Source organism: Lingula anatina, chromosome 8 (assembly GCF_051362555.1).
Source record: "Lingula anatina isolate TDL-2025a chromosome 8, LinAna3.0, whole genome shotgun sequence".
NCBI lineage: Eukaryota > Metazoa > Brachiopoda > Lingulata > Lingulida > Lingulidae > Lingula > Lingula anatina.
Genome location: NC_141774.1, coordinates 17,253,784 through 17,276,166, shown reverse-complemented (window position 1 = coordinate 17,276,166; position 22,383 = coordinate 17,253,784). Strand labels below are relative to the sequence as shown.

At 37.9% G+C, this 22,383-nt stretch overlaps 2 protein-coding genes across 3 annotated transcripts in view; one reads left to right on the top strand and one right to left on the bottom strand.

Annotated features, from left to right (window-relative positions):
• Nucleotides 1-640: 640 nt before the first annotated feature.
• On the top strand, nt 641-9,743 carry LOC106158766 (zinc metalloproteinase dpy-31). Of its 2 annotated transcripts, none has more exons than XM_013534861.3 (11): nt 641-958; nt 3,334-3,468; nt 4,045-4,240; nt 5,563-5,695; nt 6,308-6,404; nt 6,681-6,875; nt 7,221-7,350; nt 7,723-7,857; nt 8,047-8,168; nt 8,580-8,725; nt 9,320-9,743. In XM_013534861.3, the coding sequence occupies exons 1-11, from the start codon at nt 833-835 to the stop codon at nt 9,462-9,464; spliced, it is 1,560 nt and encodes a 519-aa protein (XP_013390315.2). In that variant the 5' UTR covers nt 641-832; the 3' UTR covers nt 9,465-9,743. The 2 variants fall into 2 exon arrangements, with proteins under 2 accessions (XP_013390315.2, XP_086875542.1); XM_087019416.1 differs by lacking the exon at nt 641-958 and adding an exon at nt 2,346-2,394.
• A 124-nt stretch (nt 9,744-9,867) lies between these two features.
• The window catches only part of LOC106158750 (uncharacterized), a 34,536-nt gene continuing 22,020 nt past the window's right edge, over nt 9,868-22,383 (bottom strand). The window contains exons 30-47 of the mRNA XM_087018796.1: nt 21,848-22,041; nt 21,137-21,403; nt 20,760-20,885; nt 20,245-20,356; nt 19,930-20,048; nt 19,096-19,554; nt 18,421-18,786; nt 17,716-17,814; nt 16,795-16,898; nt 16,294-16,435; nt 15,920-16,066; nt 15,333-15,467; nt 14,858-15,046; nt 14,259-14,441; nt 13,556-13,747; nt 12,988-13,140; nt 12,518-12,673; nt 9,868-12,013 (exon numbers count right to left, since the gene is read on the bottom strand). Coding sequence (XP_086874922.1) covers nt 11,784-12,013; nt 12,518-12,673; nt 12,988-13,140; nt 13,556-13,747; nt 14,259-14,441; nt 14,858-15,046; nt 15,333-15,467; nt 15,920-16,066; nt 16,294-16,435; nt 16,795-16,898; nt 17,716-17,814; nt 18,421-18,786; nt 19,096-19,554; nt 19,930-20,048; nt 20,245-20,356; nt 20,760-20,885; nt 21,137-21,403; nt 21,848-22,041 — 3,373 coding nt within the window. The 3' untranslated portion in view covers nt 9,868-11,783. The remainder of the gene's footprint in view (nt 12,014-12,517; nt 12,674-12,987; nt 13,141-13,555; nt 13,748-14,258; nt 14,442-14,857; nt 15,047-15,332; nt 15,468-15,919; nt 16,067-16,293; nt 16,436-16,794; nt 16,899-17,715; nt 17,815-18,420; nt 18,787-19,095; nt 19,555-19,929; nt 20,049-20,244; nt 20,357-20,759; nt 20,886-21,136; nt 21,404-21,847; nt 22,042-22,383) is intronic.

Sequence of the window (22,383 nt, the reverse complement as noted above, 5' to 3'; positions counted from 1 at the left end):
CCTATGCGTGTGGTAATTAAGGTGGATATAACTTTGACCATTTCTATTGAATACCTATCATCGCAGCAAAATAATCTTTACAAATCTTAAGCGAAAAATAAACAAATAAATAAATAAATAAATAAATAAATAAATAAATAATTGGCGTGGTATAAGATTTAAGTGGGTAAAACAGTCAGCCTGTAGTTCTTAAATGTGCTCCTGTCCCATCTTTTCTCACATTGATTTGTTCTTGAAAAGAGGGTAGGCGCTGCAGCTTAACTTGCTATTTGATCCTAAACTCTTTCGATCAGATACTGCTTCAGGTTAAATAAGGGGACAAAACTTTCGACTGGACTCACAATATACAGAAAGGACCTCATATACACGTATGTGAAAGAAAACAAAGACCAAAGGACTAAGACCTATATACAATTAAAACAATAAATCAGTCTTACATGGTAAATAGCATACGAGCGCGCTAGAGACCTCAAATATAAAATTAAATTTCATAAGCCGCATAAATATAGGGCATAAATTTAATAGTGTCACTATAATGGCTTCAACGGACTGACTTTTTGGACAATTAAAACTTCAGTCTTTATCTTTGCATCTATTAATAATAAATCATGACTTACCCTTTGAGGGCATTGGCTATCATTGATTACTATTTGATATTCAACTTTTAATAAATCGCAGAGTACTTATGGTAGTTAACAGCGGATAATGTGTTCCTCCGCATATATTAAATGGGTATAAAATAAGCAATAGAGTCCCAGGCTATCCGCAGTCTGTCTTCCGTACCGCTGAAGCCACCGATACAGCCATTAGCCGAGTTTCAGGGAACTTTCAAATGATGGTCATGTCAACGGTGGGTTTTGGAATGGCCGTTTGGTCAGCACTGATCGTTGCAGCGGTGTCCAAACCAGTGGACATCGGTCTGGTGGAAACAGGAGAGGCGAGCCGCCTGAGGAACAAGGTAATACATTGAGTTATGGCAGATCTGTGGTCAAAGAGTGCAGTAGATTATACCCCCTCACTGCTGACTGTGTTATTGTACCATCCGTACCTCTAACCGCAGCAGAGCAAGTGCTTGTAAATTTTAAAACTAATATTACCAGTGGTCCTATCAATCTTTGGAAACCTGGGTTCGTTTTCATATGGCAAGATCTATGATTTTGTCGGCTATTTACAATTAAAGACATTAAATTTCTTTTGTACCCCGAACACTTAAAATTGAATAGTGAGAAACCGTGTATCACCTAACCGCCATTTATATAGGGAGAGGGGGCTTTCATGTGATGTGCAAATCGAGACCGGGTTTGTAACCTCTTAACATTTAATTAGGACATTAAGGGTACTATCGCAACAAAATAGGAGAAATGTTCTTTGTGTTTGCTTGAGTAAACATGAAATAAATGTGTCAGTCGTGGCCTTTGATGGCGATAATTAACAAAGAGAAACCCTTGTGTGAATTGGATGAACACATTTTATATTTGCTTGGTTTTGAATTTTGATTGCGACATTAAATAATTTTAGTATCATTCAATATAAAGTACAGTTCGTTCTAACTTTAAATTATACCAACGGTCTTCACATTAGGCTGTTCATATGTGTGCACTGCAAATGGAAACAGAGAAAAAATGGGATAAACAATGCAAAAAAGCAGAGAGAGAATATAATTGATATAGCTGAATATAAAGGGATTAAGAGAAAAATAATTTCAAAAATGCAACGAAGTAAAGATTATATATATTTTAAATTACACGATGTGTATTTCTTTAATATAGAAATTAAAAACTATAAAACGTGATGATCTAGACAAAGTGATTTCTTTAGGTGCATTACTACATCCTACTACTCTATTTACGTCTCCCTAGATAGATTCGTTACTCTAATTTAAGAGGTCAATTCATTTAACATCAATACTCAATTTATGAAATGTTAATTGGGTGTTAAATGCAACTTAAACGAAAGATAAAAACGCTGATGCCTTACACAAGAGCACTTAAACAAGGAGTGGCGATGGGGCTTTTCCGTGATCTATTACATATAATGATACGAAATTATCGCCTGCAGTTTCCTGTATTATCGAGACATAACGCTTTAAATCCAAAAGGACACATAACCTGTGTAGGTACAGCTTCTGTCTCTTTCCGTGAGTCTGGCATGGGTTAAAGAGGAGAGAGGGAGAGTGCACGTGCGTTCGCCTCTGTGTGTGTGTGTGTGTGTGTGTGTGTGTGTGTGTGTGTGAGAGAGAGAGAGAGAGAGAGAGAGAGAGAGAGAGAGAGATTGTGCGCGTGCGTGCGCCTCTGTGTGTGTGTGTGTGTGTGTGTGTGTGTGTGTGTGTGTGTGTGAGAGAGAGAGAGAGAGAGAGAGAGAGAGAGCTGAACAATCTAAACAAGTTTGTTTTAGGTAGCATTTCTTTTTTTTTTGACAAAATTTGTGTCCCAAAGGAAAAATAAATTGATACAGTGCAATTTCTATGGTAACGCATTTTACTAACAGGGAACATTTGGACCATTTCTACAGGTAAAAGATGAGCAGGCGATTACTTGGCAACGTCAGGCCTACCTAACTACCAGACTCGGCAAATAAGGATCCTGAATTAACCGGTATATCGGACCACACTACCCGTTTTCAAGGTGTGTGTCAGATCGCATTTCGGAGTATCAGTCAGAACACCGACAGGATGAGCCCACGCTCGGCTGTCACCTTGATTGGATAGTAAACGATTGTCGTAAAATCGCTATATGGTTTTAAAACCAGGTGCATAAACTTGAAAACCACCTAGAACAACGTTAGACTGCCACATTAATCTAATACAATGCAAAAAAGCCCTATCAAAAGTGGTTAAAGCATTCAAACCGAATGTCGTAAAGTCCCCATATACCCCCATAGAGACAATAAAATAGAGTACTCTAAAGTAAGAGTACAGTCTAAGGTTGTTCTAGGTGGTTTTTAAATTTATGCACCCGGTTTTAAAATCATGTAATGATTTTTACGACAGTCGTTTACTATCCAATCAAGGTGACAGCCGAGCGTGGATGAGCCCGCGGTCGTCCTACAAAATTTGTTCTGGGGTTTGATACTCCGAAATGCAATCTGACACACACCTTGAAAACGGGTAGTGTGGTCCGATATACCGGTTAATTCGGGATCTTTAGGTGCCGAATCTGGTAGTTGGGTAGGCCTGAACGTTTAACGACTTTTCCTTGTAAAGTCTTGTTTATAAGTTAATTTACTTTGTATTTTGTTTTGTGACATTGGTTTTGATTTTGTTAATAGTTTCTAAAGACGTAATTGGTTATTTTTATTTTATACGATACTACAGTATTGGCCTTTTTCTTAAAGGTTGCACAAGGAGAGAGCAAAGTACCTTTATCAAAAACCGTGTTCGGGATCACAGATCAAGAAATGGAACAAGTGAAACTGATCAAGAAGGATATCGACAACATTGCCATGAAGATGCATAAAAGACCAGTGCAGGTTTGGAATGTTTTAGAATTTTTGCAACTTTTATGCCATAAACCGTTAGCAGTCAATAGCAACCGCGCTTCCCGACAACCCGTATACGTTCTCCCACAAAGCATGATGGGGTGGCACTATTTATCATTATCGCACTCATTTTTTGACTTTGCATTACATGGAGTATCTGTAATTTATAGAATTCCTGCATATGGTCATTGCAACACAGGTTCATGCATGAAGCAGAGTTTTTTTTCCAAAATCTATATTTACTCCATTTGATTTTTAAAAACAAATATTTTCAACAATTTTTAGAAATCAAATTGCAACTTACAGTGATATGTTGATGCGGCACCGTGGTGGCTGGGGGGGGGGGGGGGGGGGGGGGGGGTCCGGGTTACTTGTCCTCGTGAAGTGACTCTAAGTACATTGTTTTACTTGGAAACATCCCAATTTATTATTTTAGAACAGATCGGGTTGACATACAGCAGAAGTGCAGCTTCTTTTGAACTTCCTGTAAGTGGAAGCCGCTGATATATCCTAACAGGAGGGGTGCCAGTGCATCACCATTTAAATGGGGCTTCTATCAATTTCCAGGTGCAGAAAACATCCAAAGAACCGGACAACGTGCTGGGTGACATTGCTTACACTGCGGTCCAGCTAGCGGCTATCAAGAGGCAGTTAACGGGACACGGACAGAGGCGAAGGCGAGGCATTTCATTGGTTCACAATCGCTGGCCATTGGGGAAGCCGATACCATACACCTTTGACGAGACGTCTAAAAGGCCTATTCGTAAGTCCAAAAACTACTGGTTAAACTTTAAGACAAGTGTGATCATTACAAGTGCCTTGCCTTAGTCCGAAGGTTCATTTGTCCTAATGTTCGCTATGGAACCTTCGAACCAACGAACCCTTGATTAAAAAACTGATGAAAATGCTACAATTTTTCGGACCAATGAATCTTTGGACTATGGAGACGCTTCCGCACTACCAACAGTGCTCGATGAAAAGAATAGCTTTTGTTAATTACTGTTAAGGAAATTGCTTTATGCATTTACATTTAGGTAATCGAAATACATTAATTATGTTAATCATTGTCAAATATTAAATTGGACTTAAAGCTTCTTTTTTATGTCTACTTTTTGTTTAAATCTAAATGTTTCATACATGTAAGACCTTATCTTCGGTGTACGTGTCTCTCTGTTTGTATATTTAACATAAGCACTCATTGATTGGGTGTGTGTGCGTGCATATGTCAGTATTACTACTTACATATACCACGTACTCAGAATATAGATTATCTGATTATCAATTAAGAAGTAAATTAAAACGCCCAGTCTCGTCTCTTCCCATCAATGTTAAGCTTGCACTTTCATTGTATGTCTCAAGTGCTTTTTATGATAATATACAAAAATATGAACCAAACAATAAAAAGGGTGTTTCTTACTAACTGCTTTATGTTAAACTTAAACCATGACAAGCACTTATCAATGTCATTTTTTTAAGTGGGCAGAATTTATGGTCTAAAAAGGAGGTGTGTAATTAGCTGTCAGCTTTATATATCGGTTGCTATTTTAATTCCATTTTAGGATCTTCTTTGAAGGAAATAAAGGACAGCTATATAAGGGAGTGAAAATCACGTCCCATTTGGAAGAAGCTCACACACGCATCTTCATTAATATTTAATAGAAATAATAATTACTTGTACACAATTTCTTTATAATTATAAGTAATGAAATTATAAATTCTAGAAGAGGCGTAATTATTGAATTCCAATGTTTTTAACTATGAATGCATTGCATTCTCTATTTGAACGACATCTCATCATATTTTCTGAAACAAATTGACTTAATATAACATAAATAACATTGCATTAGCAAAATAACCACCTTTTTCTTTTCTTCCTTTCTCCTCAACGTTTTAAATCGCACCATGATCCAACCCAGCCCAAACTTGATCTGGAGCCAATGTGAATTAAATGACTTGATTAATATCGCACGTGGATGAAAATAGTGAACGGGCGTGGATGGAGGCGGGATGCCATACTTCTGTGAAGCGTACAGTAACGATAAGAAATATGTGTACATTTATCATGTAGTTTGTAACGCATTCCAGCTACAGCCCAACGTGACGTAGTGAGGGCCGCCCTAGCTGCGTGGGAGGAGGCCACGTGCATTCGATTCCAATATTTCCTTCCCTCCAGCCTTCCTGACAGCACCTACCTGAACTTCACTGGAGCTTGGGATGGGTGAGTAGCGTGAGAGGGAGCGTCACTTTCTGGTGCCTTTAATAAATACAATAATGTTTTTCTAGTCATTTGTAGGAGAGACAGGGGCTATGAATTACGTGGTAACGTCACTGGTGCAAGTGAAGATCTCCTGCCCATTGTGACGTGTATCACAGCAGGGGCGTCATTGATGTTTTCATGTTTGTTGTGGGCGGGGATCTTCACTTACTCAAGTGGCGTCACCATGAGACTGATATCCCCGTTTCTCTCGTTAGCCGACAATGAAGTGATCAAAATGCGCTGGAAATATCTGCAGATATGAAGAAACTACCCTTTTATTTAAATTTCAAAATGAGAAAGTTTCCCTTTTAATCTTGAAACTGTATTGAGGATGAACTTGACCACAAACTTAAGAACAGACGTCGGCATGCGATGATTCGATTTTAAATTTTATTATACTTTATAGAGGAACGCGATACCGAAGCAGTGGTTTGTCTTGTTATCATTTCAATCGTGTCTACCAGATATCAAAAAGACGGGAAAGGGGTAAAACTCATTTAAATTTGGAACTTAAACTGTGCCTATTTTTCTTTCAGAGAGAAAATATTTCGTCATTCTTTCTTACTTTTCTAGATGCTGGTCATACGTTGGGATGCTGTACCACACCCCCGGCTATCCCCGCTCACAACCCGTCAACCTCGACCCTTCTTGCTTTGATGTGCTCTTGGGGGTAAGTGTTTATTTATTTATTTATTTATTTACCTCAGGGTTGAAAGACATAAAATTATACATACACAAATTCGCACACAAAATTCCCATAGTGAAATCACATAATAAAATCGTTCTAGACTAATATAAGTAATAAAATAATTTTAGAATGTGTTCAGATTAAGTTATAAGTCAGAGGAGTATTGAAATAAATGAAATTTAAATAGCTTTGGTTAAAAGTGGAACCATGCAATATTCAAATGCACCCGCATTAAAATATTGTTTCCTGTGTTCCCAGGTGGGTCGTATCGTCCACGAGGTGGGTCACGCCCTGGGACTGTGGCACGAGCACACCAGGTATGACAGAGACAAACACGTGGTTATCAACTGGGACGCCATCAAAGCTGGGATGGAAGGGAATTTCGCCAAACAAGAAGGTGACAATAAGGGAACGCCTTACGACTATGGATCCATTATGCATTATGTTCCTACTGTAAGCACTAGTATCCTATTTTACTACCGACGATTGTGACCGTTTTAAGTTAACTATTTATGGGCTTTTTGACGTCGAGCGCTATATCTAAGTGATGACTATTTACCTGTTTGTAATGTTGATTAGTGAATTAAAAATGGCTTTACTATATAGACCCCAAAACAAAGTGTCCTATTTGTGAAAAACAAAACATTAAATGGATTAACCAAAAACTTCATATAATATCATTCCAATGACCACACTATGCAGTGAAATTCATGATTAATTTTGGCCCACTGCATTCATGAATTAATAATAATAATAATAATAATAGTAAAAATTATAATAAAAATATTTGGATTCCAGTCTTTTGCCAATACGACAGTCAGCTCAACTACAATCGAGCCGATGGAAAGCGTGTACAAGAACAGTATGGGACAGAGGTTCAAACTGGCATTTGGCGATATAAAGGTCATCAATGCAGTTTATTGTGCCGGTATGCATAGATTGTTTAGTTTTTCGGTATGAATCATGCGTTTGAATAGTTTTGGATAAAATGTGTTTCAATATGATGAATAGTTTAATACCACTAGGCATATCCAGTACACTGCTAGGTGCGTATTCAGATGCGAAAAGCCCGACAAAATGTATATTCTGTAAACTACTCTCCATATTTTCCGCAGATATGTTTGTTAGTTTGCAAGTTGCAGTTTCAGTTTGCCACGCTATGCCCAAGGTTCCCCTTTAACTTGTTTCGCACTTTTTTCAAATTTATTTTGTAAAGAAGAAAATATAGTTTAATGTTTAAATGGCGAAGTCGCTTTAGGTCGTGGTGTTCATATGTCATTTTTTTCACTTTTCGTAAAAGACACTTGTAACGGAATCCCAGCACCAACATGCAAAAATGGCGGCTACCAGGACCCCGTAAAATGCAATGAGTGCAAGTGCCCGGATGGTTTAAAGGGATCTGCTTACTGTGCAGAACCCGCACCACATAAGATGGGTAGGTACTGGATAACTCGGTAAAATCTTCGCATTGGAACTAATTGCAATTTTCAACACAATGTTCACGTCGTGATGGCACACATTTGTGATGGCAGTCTGAAGAGAGTACTTGCTTATTATGTATTCAATACTTTTTGCTAAGGTATATACAGTAAACTCGGTTGCTGATACTCCTTTATTTCATTAGATGTTTGCGGATGGAAAATAACATTAACAAATGTACCAGAGATGACGACAATAGAGTCTCCTAACAGCGCCCTGGTCTATCAAACCTATAAAGAATTCCAGGAATGCAACTGGCTGATACAGGTAATGAATAAAACTGTAATCGATTTTTAAATCGCTTCCAAAAAATTTACAGCGACGCCATTGGGGCGTGAGCAGGTGGGGCTTTTCTAAATGTTGCAAAAAAAAAAAAAAAAAAAAAAATTAAAATGGTCTTTAATTTATGGTATTACCAGACGAGTAAACCATTCACCCCACATGTTGCATACAGTTATTTTCTCATCCAGATGCATGGTGTTTTCATTGTACCGGGTAAACAGTATACATTTATTGACAGTTTACAAAGGACATGGGATACTCATGGCACACAACACGTCATGGCGTTGGGTTAACACCGTTAATATCTCATATATAAATAAACTAATTACGTGTCTTAATGTAATATACCCTAGTACACGCACACATGTCTATATATATATATAATTTATATTTTAGTCACCTCCTGGTAGCAAAATTCTGTTTGAATTCGTACCCAAAATTCCTACGTATTACGCCATGGCATTAACGCACTACGTATCCGGCCTGTGTATAGACTACGTGGAGATTAAACATACTCTCGACTTCGGTCGAACTGGGCAAAGGTATGTACCCTGCGAAAATCTGTCTGACTTAATGTTCACTTACGGTTCTCAATCTATTCTAGAACATTTGGTGTATTTTTTTTACAGTTACAATGTTGGTCTGTAATGAATGTAACCGTTCATGAACTGTTTCTGGGAACAGATTAAGAATATATTTCGTTAAAAGAGAAAAAAAAAACATTACGTACTAGGACAGACTGAGAACCGTAAGTGAGCGTTAAATGAGACACATTTTCGCACTGTCTCCTGATATTGCTTACTGGCACTGTGTTGGTAATGTGAATTTAGAGCCTTAAGTAGTGAACGCACGAAGTAGAAAAAGGGGATGTTTGACCTAGAAGCAAATTGCATAATAACCTCTTTCGTGGATTCTTGAGATATAAAAACTTCAGGGTGGCATTGAATGATGCAATAACCACTACCATAAATCTGATGGATGAATAAGTGTACAGGTATCTAAATGTTCTTGATAATGTAACAATTAACAACAAAATTTACAATTTTATATTTCAATGTATTCGTATATTTATATTTTAAATGTATAACAATGGCATGCCTTACAACTAACATCAAATGACATCGTTTCATTTGTAGATTTTGCGGCTTTTACCATACTCTGACATTCCCTGCCATAATCTCGGAGTCGAATCAAGCACTGGTCCTCTTCCGGGCCAACTATCCATATAACTTTTCCAACAAGCTCGGATTCAAGTTACATGTACAGAGCGTACCGTCGTAGCTGCATGTTTTTTTAAAGCGTGCAAGTGTGTATGTGGGTGTGCGTGTGTTCATGTGTGTGTGAGTGTATGTCTACAGTAGGAGCTACATTTAAAACAGTTCTAAGCACCGTTTCTGAAATGTATTTATACAAAAGTTGTAAATTATGACAGGATTGAATAATTAATTAAAACTGTTCTTCGGCGTCTTCTACATTCTAGCTACTTTAACGACATGTAAAATCTATCGTTCATGGCAATATTTGAAGCTAAATTTAATACAAAGGGAATAACTCTTTCATTTACGATAACTATAACCAATTAACTGAAACAACGAGAGGGAAAGGAAATGAAATTACCGTTCTCCCTATTTTCTGATAACTGAAAGTCTCACATTTCTAAGTTTTGAATCATTAAGGATGTTTCTTGTCAAACCATGTACATGTGTAAATTTGTATTTTCTTATTTTGTATAAAATTGTTATTATTGTGGTATGTGTAGGTTCGGCTCTACCTCTGTTTAATTTATAATTCAACTGCATTGTATAACGTACAGCGATAATCAAGTTTGTATTCATCTGTGTATTAAAAAATAAAAACCATTCTTTGTTATGTCATAATGTTCATGTAAATAAACACATATACTTTGATAGATTCTTGCTGATTCCATGACTTTTAATTAAAATTACAATATAATGTAAACAGCAATATCACTCATCTTTTGAAATTAACTAATACATAAAATGGATACATAAAATATATACGAATCGATTCAATTCATTCAGAAATTCGGAACATCGACGTATTCCTATACATTTGACAAAGGTGTGTATGTACTGACTTTAACAGATATAATCGTCTTATGAAAGAAAGCAATCTTATTAGACTTCACATATCACCGGTCTCAAAACATCGAACTGTTTAATATTGTGAAGTTTATTGAGTATTGATAATGACAAGTGTCAAATGTAGAATCGATATCCAATAATCTGTCCGATTCTGTCCTCAAAATATCTTCTGCTACAGCATCGTATCTTCCATTAAGGATGCTTTTTTCTTTGAACAATGATATTCGACTTTTAACACGTGTACATGTATAACAAAATTGCATGGCGTGATGACCGGAAGACATGTCTTGAAACAGTACATTGTGGTTTTCCAACGAATTTATTCCACGATGCAATGTCTGCGGCTTAGTTCACTCTTGGTACATTACTTCAACAGTGTCAGTGGATTCGATGTAAATACTTTGTCTTTTTTTGTCATCATCAGTTAATACTTGAAGTTTAACGTAAAATGCAGGTTTTGTCTGATATAAGTTTCACAGCGGCCTGTTTGCGATTTTCACACCGAAGTTGCGCTGAATCTTTGTCATGAGTTCTTTGTATTGGCACACAGTAGGTGACAGTCTCTTCTGTAGGGATTGTGTGACATTAATTCCAAGTGGAGTCGTCCTGTCGTCACTGCTGTGCCGAATTTTGGTCGTCAATGTCACGGTCTCATCAGCATCAGCATCAGTACCACCAGCATCATTATATTCACATTTTATCAGGTCGTTGGGCATTAACATTAAATATTTGCATCCAATCATTGGTATACGAGCAACCACATGTACGTTCGTTACGTTCACAGAAACTTACGTCACGCTCAAAGATACATACGTCATATTCAAGGAAACTCACGTCACATTCCCGTCAATAACTCTGAATGCACCATACGCATCTTAACCAGCTCCCAAGATACCAAATATATCAACCAGGCAGGCAAAATATAAGATAAATAACTTCTCTTTCTCCAAAGGACATAGTATGTCATCAACTTTTCATCGTCACCGAAGTCACTCTTTGTCATTTCAACACATACGCCTCCAGTTCAAAATATGACACCACAGAAGAATCAACCAAACCCTCACAGTATTAATGCTAATGCACTATCACCCTGACATAAATCTAAACTAACTGTCTCCACTGCAACAACATTCATACTAAGACTTTCTTACAACAATAAAAAGTGCAACATAGGACGTCAAACTAATAAGACACTTAGAATGAAAAAAACTGAGGTTAGTACTAAAAAGTGACAGATTACTTACCGTTTAAATTTTCAGCATGGCGACCTTTGTCTAAACAGTATTAAGTCTTCTAATATACAAACATTTTACATTAAAACGGAAGTTATTCGAAACCAAACAGCATACAAAAATGGATGGGGATTTCCTACAGTACTAGCTTGTTATCATATTTTCAATAGCCACCACAGTTAAGGTCTTTTTAATAACACACTTTTCCATATTTTATACCATTTAATCAAATGTATTCTAAAAATGTATTCTGAAACCCGGGATCAATCAACGAGGAAAACAAAGCTTACCAATCCCATGATGCACTTACCCATACATGATTGGACACCGTCACTCCATAGCTCATTGGCCAAGCACTCAGTGACACGTGTGGTGGCCTCCGTGTCACGAAACATGTAGCCAGGGTCACACGTTATACCCACCACCGTACCAATGGCGTGCAGGGATGTATTTGCCGTAGCCAAGGTGAGAGTAAGAGGCGGGCACTGATTTGCTGTAATCCAATCATTTATTCATTTAGTTATTGAGGGGAAACATGGTAAATCTAAAATTTATTTTCTCCGTGGTCCGGATAATAACTAAATGATAAATGACCTATCGTCAATAATGTAAAGTCCGAAAGGATATATTTTCCGTTTAATTTCATTTTATTACTATTTTAGTTGTGTGCGCTTTTTGGCATAGGCAGTTTGGAGAGAAGACATACAGGAATTCTATCATCATACAATACTGAAAGTAATTACAGGTGTTTTGACACAAATTTTGAATGCCTGCCCCAGATATGATTAGATTTATATTGTATCTTTATAACCACTCTCTTATAAAGAACGAGAATGACAGTTCAGGAACCGAATCAATACACCCACGTACTATTGAACTCTTTAAAGATACAAAAATATATTCAAATACAAATAACAATCGATTCCCAAGAATCCACATTATAGTGAGGCCTAACATCATTTTTCTCAAAAATTATTTTTTTTTCATGCTTTCATACCCGTCTTGAATATCATAATGTTGTTGGTCCCAGATCCTCCGCACCAGAAGCCGGGGTCTCCACCTGTACACGCGGTGTTACACGACGTGCTTGGCAACGGGGAAGCGGAAGTGTCGTAAGAGGCGGCACATTTACACGTGTCTCCATTTACCATGCCTGAAAGGAATGAGGGTCAGAGTTTGACGTGAATTACTTCCATTGTCTTGCAATAAACAAACAAACAAACAAACAAACAAACAAACAAACAAACAAACAAATAAATAAATAAAATAAAAAAATGAAGTAAAAATGGTAAATCAGGGTTGGGTCAGTTTATCTCACCACAGAGAAAATACCTGGAATCTAACAGTTCAGATAATGCAATTTACTTGTATGTTCAATGCGATTAATTAACTGATCAAATGATTAATTAATTCAATTAAAATGACGTAAGTATTGTTTTCTCAAAAAAAAAAAAAAAAATCGTGTACCTGCTATAGGAAATCCGTTGCTAAGGCAATGTTTCCTGCACTTGTCAACGTAGTTCGTCACTGTGTTGTCGTTAATGGTGGACACATCGATAGAAATAGCATTGAGTTGGTTTCCTCCAGAATTTGCGAAACAGCCAACAAACGTGAAGTCCGCTAAAATAAAGTTACAGGACTATGTGGATGCGAGTATATACTTTGAATAAACAGAAACTAAATTGAAGCAGGTTTAACAGTTGGTTAAATTTTATCTAAAAAAATGTAATCGCATATACACGGTATATATATATATATATATTCAACGCTTCAAATACACGTATAACATCTCCTTAATAAATTCTTGTTTCATGAAAACAGCACTTTGCTTTGCTGTATACAATGTAAGGATAAATGGCAAGTCACTTTCTGGGGCACAAAAATTAAATAAAATGATGGCACATAACAATGAGCCCGTTCCACACTTGCGCCTCTGAAGTAATCAAAATGCGTAGAATATGACCAAAGTTACCTTATAACCCATTTTAAGCCCCAAAGAGTAACCTACAAAGTCCAGCCGTACATAAATCCATACCTGTACAGTCTACCGCTGTACTGGACCAGTTGCCCCACTGTTGACACGTCATCCGTTGTTGCATTATCCGGGTATTTGGAACGACGTAGCCTTGGTTACACACATACGTCACAATGCTTCCGTATGACGTGCCAGTTCCAGTGATTGTCCGCACGTTATTGGTAAAGGTCGACGTAGCTGGGCATGCCACGGCTGCAAGGAAAAGCATTGGATCAGGAATATTCATTCATTTGCAAATACATACTTACTTAAAGCCTGTCTTTTGAATAATGAGCTTAAAGCAATGAAGATTATTATTTTTATCATACATGTATATTCTTCGCGTTTGTAATCCCTGCGCCACACTAAATGTCTCGTTGCACTTGCTGTTTCTTGCAGGTTGGCGCGAGAAAATGCCGCTGCATAGGTTAAAATATACATACATGTAGAGTGTGACTATATAGAGTAAAGGGGAATTGAGCTTACAACACAAACATCCAGAATGACAAAAAAATTAGATATATCATAAACTTCAAACAATTAAGCAGATGAACGGGTACGCGGCAATAATAAACACCTATGGAAAGGTGCAAACTCATTTTTTCAGAGAACAAGGTCCATAGATGGTAGGGGTAAAAAACGTACAGTATGGCTCAGCTTTATCATCTCATCTAGACATCATACATATTTCTGTATAAATATCTCTAACAGAATAAACACTTACGTTGGCAGTGCCTAAGCGGCCCCCACTCTTCACTGATCTGGCAGTGAGCGACATGCGTAGTGGAGCCGTCAGGTAAAGCATACCCCGTGTCACAGGTGTAAGTGGCAGTGCTCAGGTAAGTTATGTCTGTCCAGTTCACAGTGGAATGAGGCAGGCTGGGGACAGTGCTGTTGCATTCTATTGCTATGTAAATAGAAATAAGTCGGTATGTAGAAGAGTACGTCTAGGTTACATGAAGAACATTAAAAAAACTTGATGAGTAAGGGCCGTTGCGAGACTTACAGGCGAATGCAGATTTCAAGAGGTGTGTGTGTGTGTGTGTGTGGGGGGGGGGGGGGTATTTTACAACTATTAATTGTCAAAAATGGAAAATTAAGGATAAATTATCTTTTTTCACCCTCTGAATCGCTTTACAGTACTAATAAAATGAAAGAAAGAAAAAAAAACGCACGTGTCAGAATTAACGTCAGAAACAGCATTTAACTCCTAACGACGCCCCAAATTTATGAATGGTTGCCGCTAGAAGACGACAATGCACCCATAAAAATAATCTAATGTATAAAAAGCGAACATAAATCTATGCTTATATATATTCTTACGCCTGCATGGACTGGGTAATTCTCCCGTCCACGTAGTCTGACGACACGTGACCACTTTGTCCGCGGAGTAGAATCCCTCAGGCTTGATGTAGCCGGGATTGCAGGTGTAACTGACCACAGTGTTGTGGACACGGTCCGTGGTGTTAGGAGTGGCGAACTGGACACTTGGGACTTCTGGACATGTTGTCTCTGTTCGAAATTAATAAAACCATACCGTTAATTAATCACAATTGAATATGAAATAAAACACGTGTACCTGTGATCCAATTCCAGTACCGCACATATGTATAATCATCTGACAAAGGGATTAAACTTTTTTGGCTATAATTCAATGTCCATACATCTAGTAAAATATCTAAATAACCACTTCAGTTAATCCAGGGAAGCATCGAAAATTCATAACGAAAAATTTTGCGAAAAACTAGCGAATCGTGTCACCAGCAGTTACGCTGTAATATTGTACAGAGTCACCTACCCCATATTTGGTATATGGAGTTCCTTCCCGTTCCCCCACACTTGTAGCCAGGCATGTTAGGGCACTGTACATTACACTCGTAGTCCTTCACCATCCCGTACCGCCCTATGGTAGTACCACAGGAACAATTTACACCTGAGGAAACAAATAAACTGATTAATTAGTACTTTTAATTAAAGCAAAATATATGTAGAGAATTTAGTAATAGCTACACGCCCAAGTTGTTTTTGCACAAGATGAATTTTTTGTTTATTTTTTACGTTCCAGAAGACGTATGTGTGAAGACCATTTGCTAAGATATCGTGTTGCTAAAAACCGAATTAGTGCCCAAAGTCACTAGATACACAACTCTAATAGCCCGTACTGGCAACTCACGATAGGTCGTTCCGGCTACTGACACTTATCCCATATAAGCCGCACTAGTCACCCACATTTGACCCGTATAAGTCGTACTTGTCACCCACATTTAATCCAGATGGGCTGTTTTGGAAACCAGCATTTAACTCAGATAGTCCGTCCTGTCCGGCTTAATGAAAACACGTGAAAAAAAAATCAAATTTTGAATTTTTTCGCAAGGACCTCGTTACCTCCAGCGATCCCCGCGTATCTGTATCCCTGTGCCTCACACGACAGCATGCACGCCGTGGCATTGGGCAGGTTGCCCACCAGGAACGGAAGGTCAAGGTCGGTACCATCAGCAGACTCAACGAAACAGCCAACATGGCCTTTGTCCTCTGTAACGTTATAAAAATACGTTTTTTTTTAATATCTAGGTGTCGGTTTTGGATATTTCAGTCACATGAATTAAGTTGTCGAAATTCACAGATAACTTAATTTGAATAATTTTAATTATTGTTTAAAAAAACAAATCGCTTTTGATATTTTGAGTTATCCATAAACTGCGACGTTCTCTTAAACCAATATGGTTTTTGATTTTAGAAATCATCAATGATAATCTTACGTGCGAATTGAGACAGCGGTACACCAAGAATATCGAATCTCACGCGGTCTGTGTTGTCAAACTCCAGGCGGACGTGCTTTGCAACCTTTGGCTTCTCTAGATATTGGTAAACCAGTTGGTAGGGCACGGAGCTTCCGTCGAACTGAAGTTATGGTATTATATAGATGTGTGAGTATTCATTAGAGAGGCGAGGATGTTTGTGGGCATTCATTCAGATGTTACGATTACTCGGTGTTTGTTGAAAATTGTGGCCATCAATGCTAATTTATTCTCTTCATTGACCAAATCAAAAACATTTCTATAGCTTGTGACCATACATATATCAATACAGGTGTTTTCAATTTGAAAGCACTTTTTTACACTAAAATACTGTTATTTTCAACTTGATATGAGATTTCAATACCTTGTGACTCAAATCCGGTAGCAATCCATGCTTGTTTAAATTTGGAATAGGGCATACAACTGCGAGTTTCAATTAATTTTTAACCTAAATCATATTACCGTGACGGCTTGTGTGCTATCATTAGTGGCATGGTAGTACGTTAGATCGTTTTCTGAATCACCATACAGAAGTCTGGAACTGTAGCTTTGCGTTGACTCCGGGGCTGGGAAGAAAAGGTACACATAGCATTAAAAGTAAACGTCAGTTTCTTTGGCCTTAATTTAATATAACGATTATTGTAAACTCATTCCATTGAAACTATTGGAATACATAGATCTGTCCATCTCTGCGGGGACTCTCGCTGAATGCAATCAGATTAACACATGTCCTGGCGTTGTGTAGAATACAAAAAGGCTGGCGATTACTGGAGTACGACGGAAACATTAGGAGGCGTGTTTATATGTTAAACTGATTGCATTCAGCGAGAGTCCCCGCGGAGTTGGATCGATCTACGTAGACCGACAGCTTCATTGGGAATGAGCAAGAGAAGATCCCGGAACATGTACGTAGAATTTGCTACCTCTTTAAAACTAGTGACTTTAAAATGTGGTTGATAACCCAAGCTTTTTTGTTTACACTTGAATAATCAAAATGCGCCGCAAAAAATAAAAATAAAATAATAAAATAAAAAAAAACGACAAGGATAAATTAATCATTTCAATTTAATTGGGTCTCAGAAAGTGCCGTCATTTTTCTGTCAAGAAAGTCGTTTTATAACCTTACGTGGTTGTGAAGCTATCACTGTGCAATAATTTTTCAAAAGATCGATGAATTAAAAGCGGAAACTATTAAGTGCCACGTTACATTTTTGAGGTGAAAGGTTTTTACTGTTGCTGATCTTTTAATATAATATAATATAATATAATATAATATAATATAATATAATATAATATAATATAATAGTGTACAGAATATGAAAAATACAATACGTGCGATGAGATTCAACACAACACAGCTAAATATCGTAACATAACACAAACCGTTTATTTCAAATTCTATTCCTGACGAGCCAGCTTTTGTGGATATAGCTAAAGCTGTGACAGTCCTGGGGTTGGAATCAGTCCAGTTCAGGAAAGCACCTAGTATCAAAGATGTATTTAGATCAATGAACAACCTTCATGCGAAATTCAACTTGCAATATAGTTGACTTATTATTTATTTGCTGAGGCCTTTGTCCAACAGTGGAACACTATAGGCTCTAAATGATGATGATGATGATTATTTATATATCCATCAACATTCATAAGCCCTCAATGTAAATATGTATGTCAATGTTATTGTTTGCCATAAATTTTCCTTTCGTGAAATAAGAGAAATTGCTTTTATTAATGTGTATACACTGTGATTTGACCACTTTGGTCCCTTGCATGTTTGTCAGCATGTACGGTGATTGCTTGATCTATTCAATGTGGGAATTTGTATATTTTACAGATACTGTATTTTTAAGTGATACTTTCTTAATATCAAAGTTTCTTATTGAATGGTAGCAGCAAAATTTAAAATCAATCTAGTCTATAGTTGTATTCAATTTAATAAAACCACTGGAAACGGAAACTATATAAAATGTATTTAATGTGTTTATAAAAAATTACGGATATGAAAGTTTGATATTTTTGCCCATTGAAAAAAAAAACAACTAATTACCGTAATCGGAGCATAAATACATATTAGACTTCATTACATACCAACCCCATACTGCTGTCCCGTTCCTAACTCTATCAACCCATCCCTCCAGCTCACCCAGTAAGACAGGTACTCGGTGCAGTTTGTAAGACGAGACGACGTCGTCGTTGCGGCATTTGACCCAGATTGACTAAAACTGCGTTTTATTGAAGCGCTGGTTCCGGACGAACCTCCTATAATGATGTAGTAGCCTTCTGTCCCGCTTTCCGCCTCTGTGGCGCTCTCGGCAAGCATGATATTGGCGTTATAGCAACCTCTGACGGAGAAGGAGAGAAAAGTGGAATTGGAAAGGTCCACACCAGCAACGTGGCTTTTGGAAGCACCCGAATCTGGTGCACGGATGAATGCGTATACCAATCCTTGGGGCTCTGGAAACAAAAAAGGGGGAAATTTTGACTTTTCTTGCATTATTCAAGACTATTTTCGAAATACCGCATTAAAACGATTTGACGTTGCTTTGATACTTCGCCGATGCTTTTCGCATTGATTGGTTAATAATTATTGTTTATATTCATTGTATTTATTGTTATCCTGTCTTTCACTAATCACAAAAAAAAAAAAAAAAAAAAAAAAGGAAGAAAAAACGTAAATAATACCACTTTAAGTTATTACTCGTTTTAAGATGCACATGTTTATACAACCAACTTTATCTCTGAATTGTACGATTATATTCCGACCTGTTATTGGAAACCTCCAGTGAAGCCCCGGAAAACTACCCCACGTCAACAGTGCGAGTGACGTCACAGTATACCGTCTTTGACTGTCCGTCCACGACATAATTGTTCCCGTGCCAACCCGTCTTCCGGCGCCTGCGCGTATGACACCGTTAGCCCAGCTCACCCAGAACGCCTTGTATTCCGCACAATCTGCAATCTTGGTATTTGTGACGCTGACTTTTACCTCCGACCCCTTATCTAGTTGAATAATGGAGGTTCCACCGCCTCTGTCTATCATGATTTTGTAACCTTGACTGCCTCTAGCGGCCTCTCCCGCACTTGTGGTCAAAAGCATGCCAATATGTTTACAGGCCTTTACTTCAAAGGTCAGAGAGGTCAAGCCGGACAGGTCAAGCTCGGGCACCGGGAAGTTGAATCCATTTGTGGCAGGTTGGAATTTCTCCAACCAGTTCAGGGGCTCTGAAAACGACAGGCGACAAAAAAGGTGTATGCAAGAGAAGTATATAAAACTCCTGACAGGTAGTATATTTGAGTAGTAATATGAGGTGATTCGGGTGAATTGGATGTTGCACAAATAATATTTTTTCATTCTTTCAAAGCTAGGAGATGCCAAAAGTATAACAAACTTGTACTCACTTGCGACTACCTATCATGATTTCTGATGGGCCTAGGACTAGCTTACAGATTTGTCGGCAGGAAAAATCGTACTTTTAATAAGTGCCCAAATTTTTCGATGATGACAATGGATTGTGTGTTTTTTAACGAGAAGAAAATGTGCCTATTACATCATAATGATAAGTAAATAAGAAATTGAAATAAAGATTGCGGACTCACTTCTTGTGACGAATCCGGTAATATAGGATGCTTCAGGGAGTGTGACAGATGCGTAGGAGTTGCTATCGTTCTCTGCCGGCCGCCAGGCATCATATAACGAAGCGCTCTCTTGAAACAATCTGCAAAAGTAAATGGCGGTTAGCGACGGTAACTGATGTTGGTCGATTTCTAACCGGAAAGTAAAATTAAATACATTACTTGCATGTGTACACGTAGAATATATATATATATATATATATATATATATATATATATATATATAGAGAGAGAGAGAGAGAGAGAGAGAGAGAGAGAGACTATCAGCACGGTGCTTGCCTTCCATAACTGCCGTCATACGATATAGCACCAGATCCTGTTGTTCCTTCAGATGACGAGACAGCGATGTCACTATCCTGTACGCTTGGTAGAAGAAAATCATTTGCTCTTTCTGAAATGGAAATATTAACTTTTTTATTAATAACGTATACCCTTTTTACGCACAACAGATGCCCTGATAACTACATCACTTGTATTTGTTATTTTCTGGCGCTGCGCTTTTCAGATTATAACGAGTCTAGGCGAATCAAAAATCATGATAAGTAGTCACAAGTGAGTACAAGTTTGTTATACTTTTGGCATCTCCTAGCTTTGAAAGAATGAAAAATAACTAAACTTAACGCTATGAGCCCTAATATATCTTTTAGGGGAGGTAAAATGGTGAAAAAGACATGATGGTCTAGTTTTTGTTGTTGTGAATTGACCTGACATTTACAATCCAGTTTTGTGTCAAGGCATATTTTGTGGATGAAATCCTACCTACTGCTTGATAATTCGTGAAAATATCGAGTTACCTTGACCATGACAATAGACTCGCGCCATGCTCCCGTGTCCTCGCGGAAATATGCGGTACCATCCGGGCATTACGACACCTTGGTTGTATAGGTCCTCGCAGGATGCCTCCCGTATATTATACATGACTGAAATAGGGAACATTATCTTATCATATAGTGGTAGACATCATCTTATCTTCTGAGCATATATTTTGATTATAAGAAAAATATAAGGGTATTTACTCGTGAGAATGAAATGGCCCAAAAGTTAACGAAGTCTGCACATTAGTGTACTAGGTATATCTTAATACTACACAACCGCACGAAAAACACAGAAACACGCATTCACATGAATCCATAAATACAAAAGGCAACAAACATGTACATATCAACTATACCTGTCACCAGCACCGTCATCACTCCGTTGTCGCCACAAGTCTGTACCGGATTGCCAGGACAGACCGCATCGCAAGCTGAGTCGGCGACTTTTGAGGTCGTCAGTGAACTCATACAGTAACAGGTTTGTCCAGACACTCCGGCATACAGCTGAGGCCTCTCTACTCCGCGGCAGTACTTTCTACACGTCATTAATGTCATGCGCGGATAGACCACCTTGTTCCGGTACCCGGATGTTGATGAAGGAACGTTATAGCAACCTTGGTACCCTTTAAAATATAAGAGCGGAACATCTGTCATTTTTTCAATGGAAGATGTAGAATTGAAGTGAGGAAGTTACGTCTTTTATTTGAAACGTCTGATAAATTATTCACGTACAGTGCCGCTCATTGCTTATAATGTTTCCGTGAGAGAAGAGTGCCATCTTTATTCTTGACGAATAAAATTATGAGAATACATTACACACTGCATTACATTTTATGGGCGTTGGTTAATTTCCATGGTACAGACCCCTTGTTCAGTTTTGCGTACAAATGGGTTGGATCGCAGTGTCGGGATGGACAAAAATGGATTAAAAATTGCTCAGCATCTCCAGCCACTGTCATGTACATGTATATTGTTACCTACTAGCTTACACTACCGGGCAATTCTTTGTCGGAAAATTAACAGTGTCAGATAATTTGAGAAATTCGCATTGACTTTTGAAGACGTACCCGAATTTGTCTCGCATATAAATGGCAGAGAAGTGGCGCAGTCTTCGCTAAACCAAGTGCCAGTGTCCCCCCACCGTACACAGCGCTTGTAGTTAGAGCGAGGCTCCGAGGCCGCCCAGTTGTAGTAGAACAACGCCGACCCGTCTGTGGTTGTGTAATGGTGATCGAGGTCCAAATCATATAGACCGATAAACCTGAGGCAATATATATTTTAATACTTTTTAGAATGGATACCGCCATGAGCTGTTAAATCAATGCTGTTATGTGCCTTACAGAAATGTTTCATTTTAACACCAGTGACAGCATGCTTTTAAAAAGAGTAGATGGATCTTTAAAATTATATGACAGACATGGCGGTTAACCAGAAATGATTTCAGGATTTAAGTCTTAATCATAATAAAATAAGTTAAAACAGATATAGGTACGAAACGCTAATAAAATTTTAATCCACCTGTTTTGCTTTTAGAACATTATACAGAAATAGTATAATTAAGTACGACTAGGCATGCCGAGAGAGTTGTTGAGTTTGGCTATTA

Excerpts from the sequence above, each read along its gene's own strand:
- LOC106158766 (XM_013534861.3), top strand. The coding sequence starts at position 833 with ATGATGGTCATGTCAACGGTGGGTTTTGGAATGGCCGTTTGGTCAGCA. Across the intron at positions 3,469-4,044 it reads TGCATAAAAGACCAGTGCAG|GTGCAGAAAACATCCAAAGA; the intron begins GTTTGGAATGTT and ends ATCAATTTCCAG. Across the intron at positions 8,169-8,579 it reads AATGCAACTGGCTGATACAG|TCACCTCCTGGTAGCAAAAT; the intron begins GTAATGAATAAA and ends TTTATATTTTAG.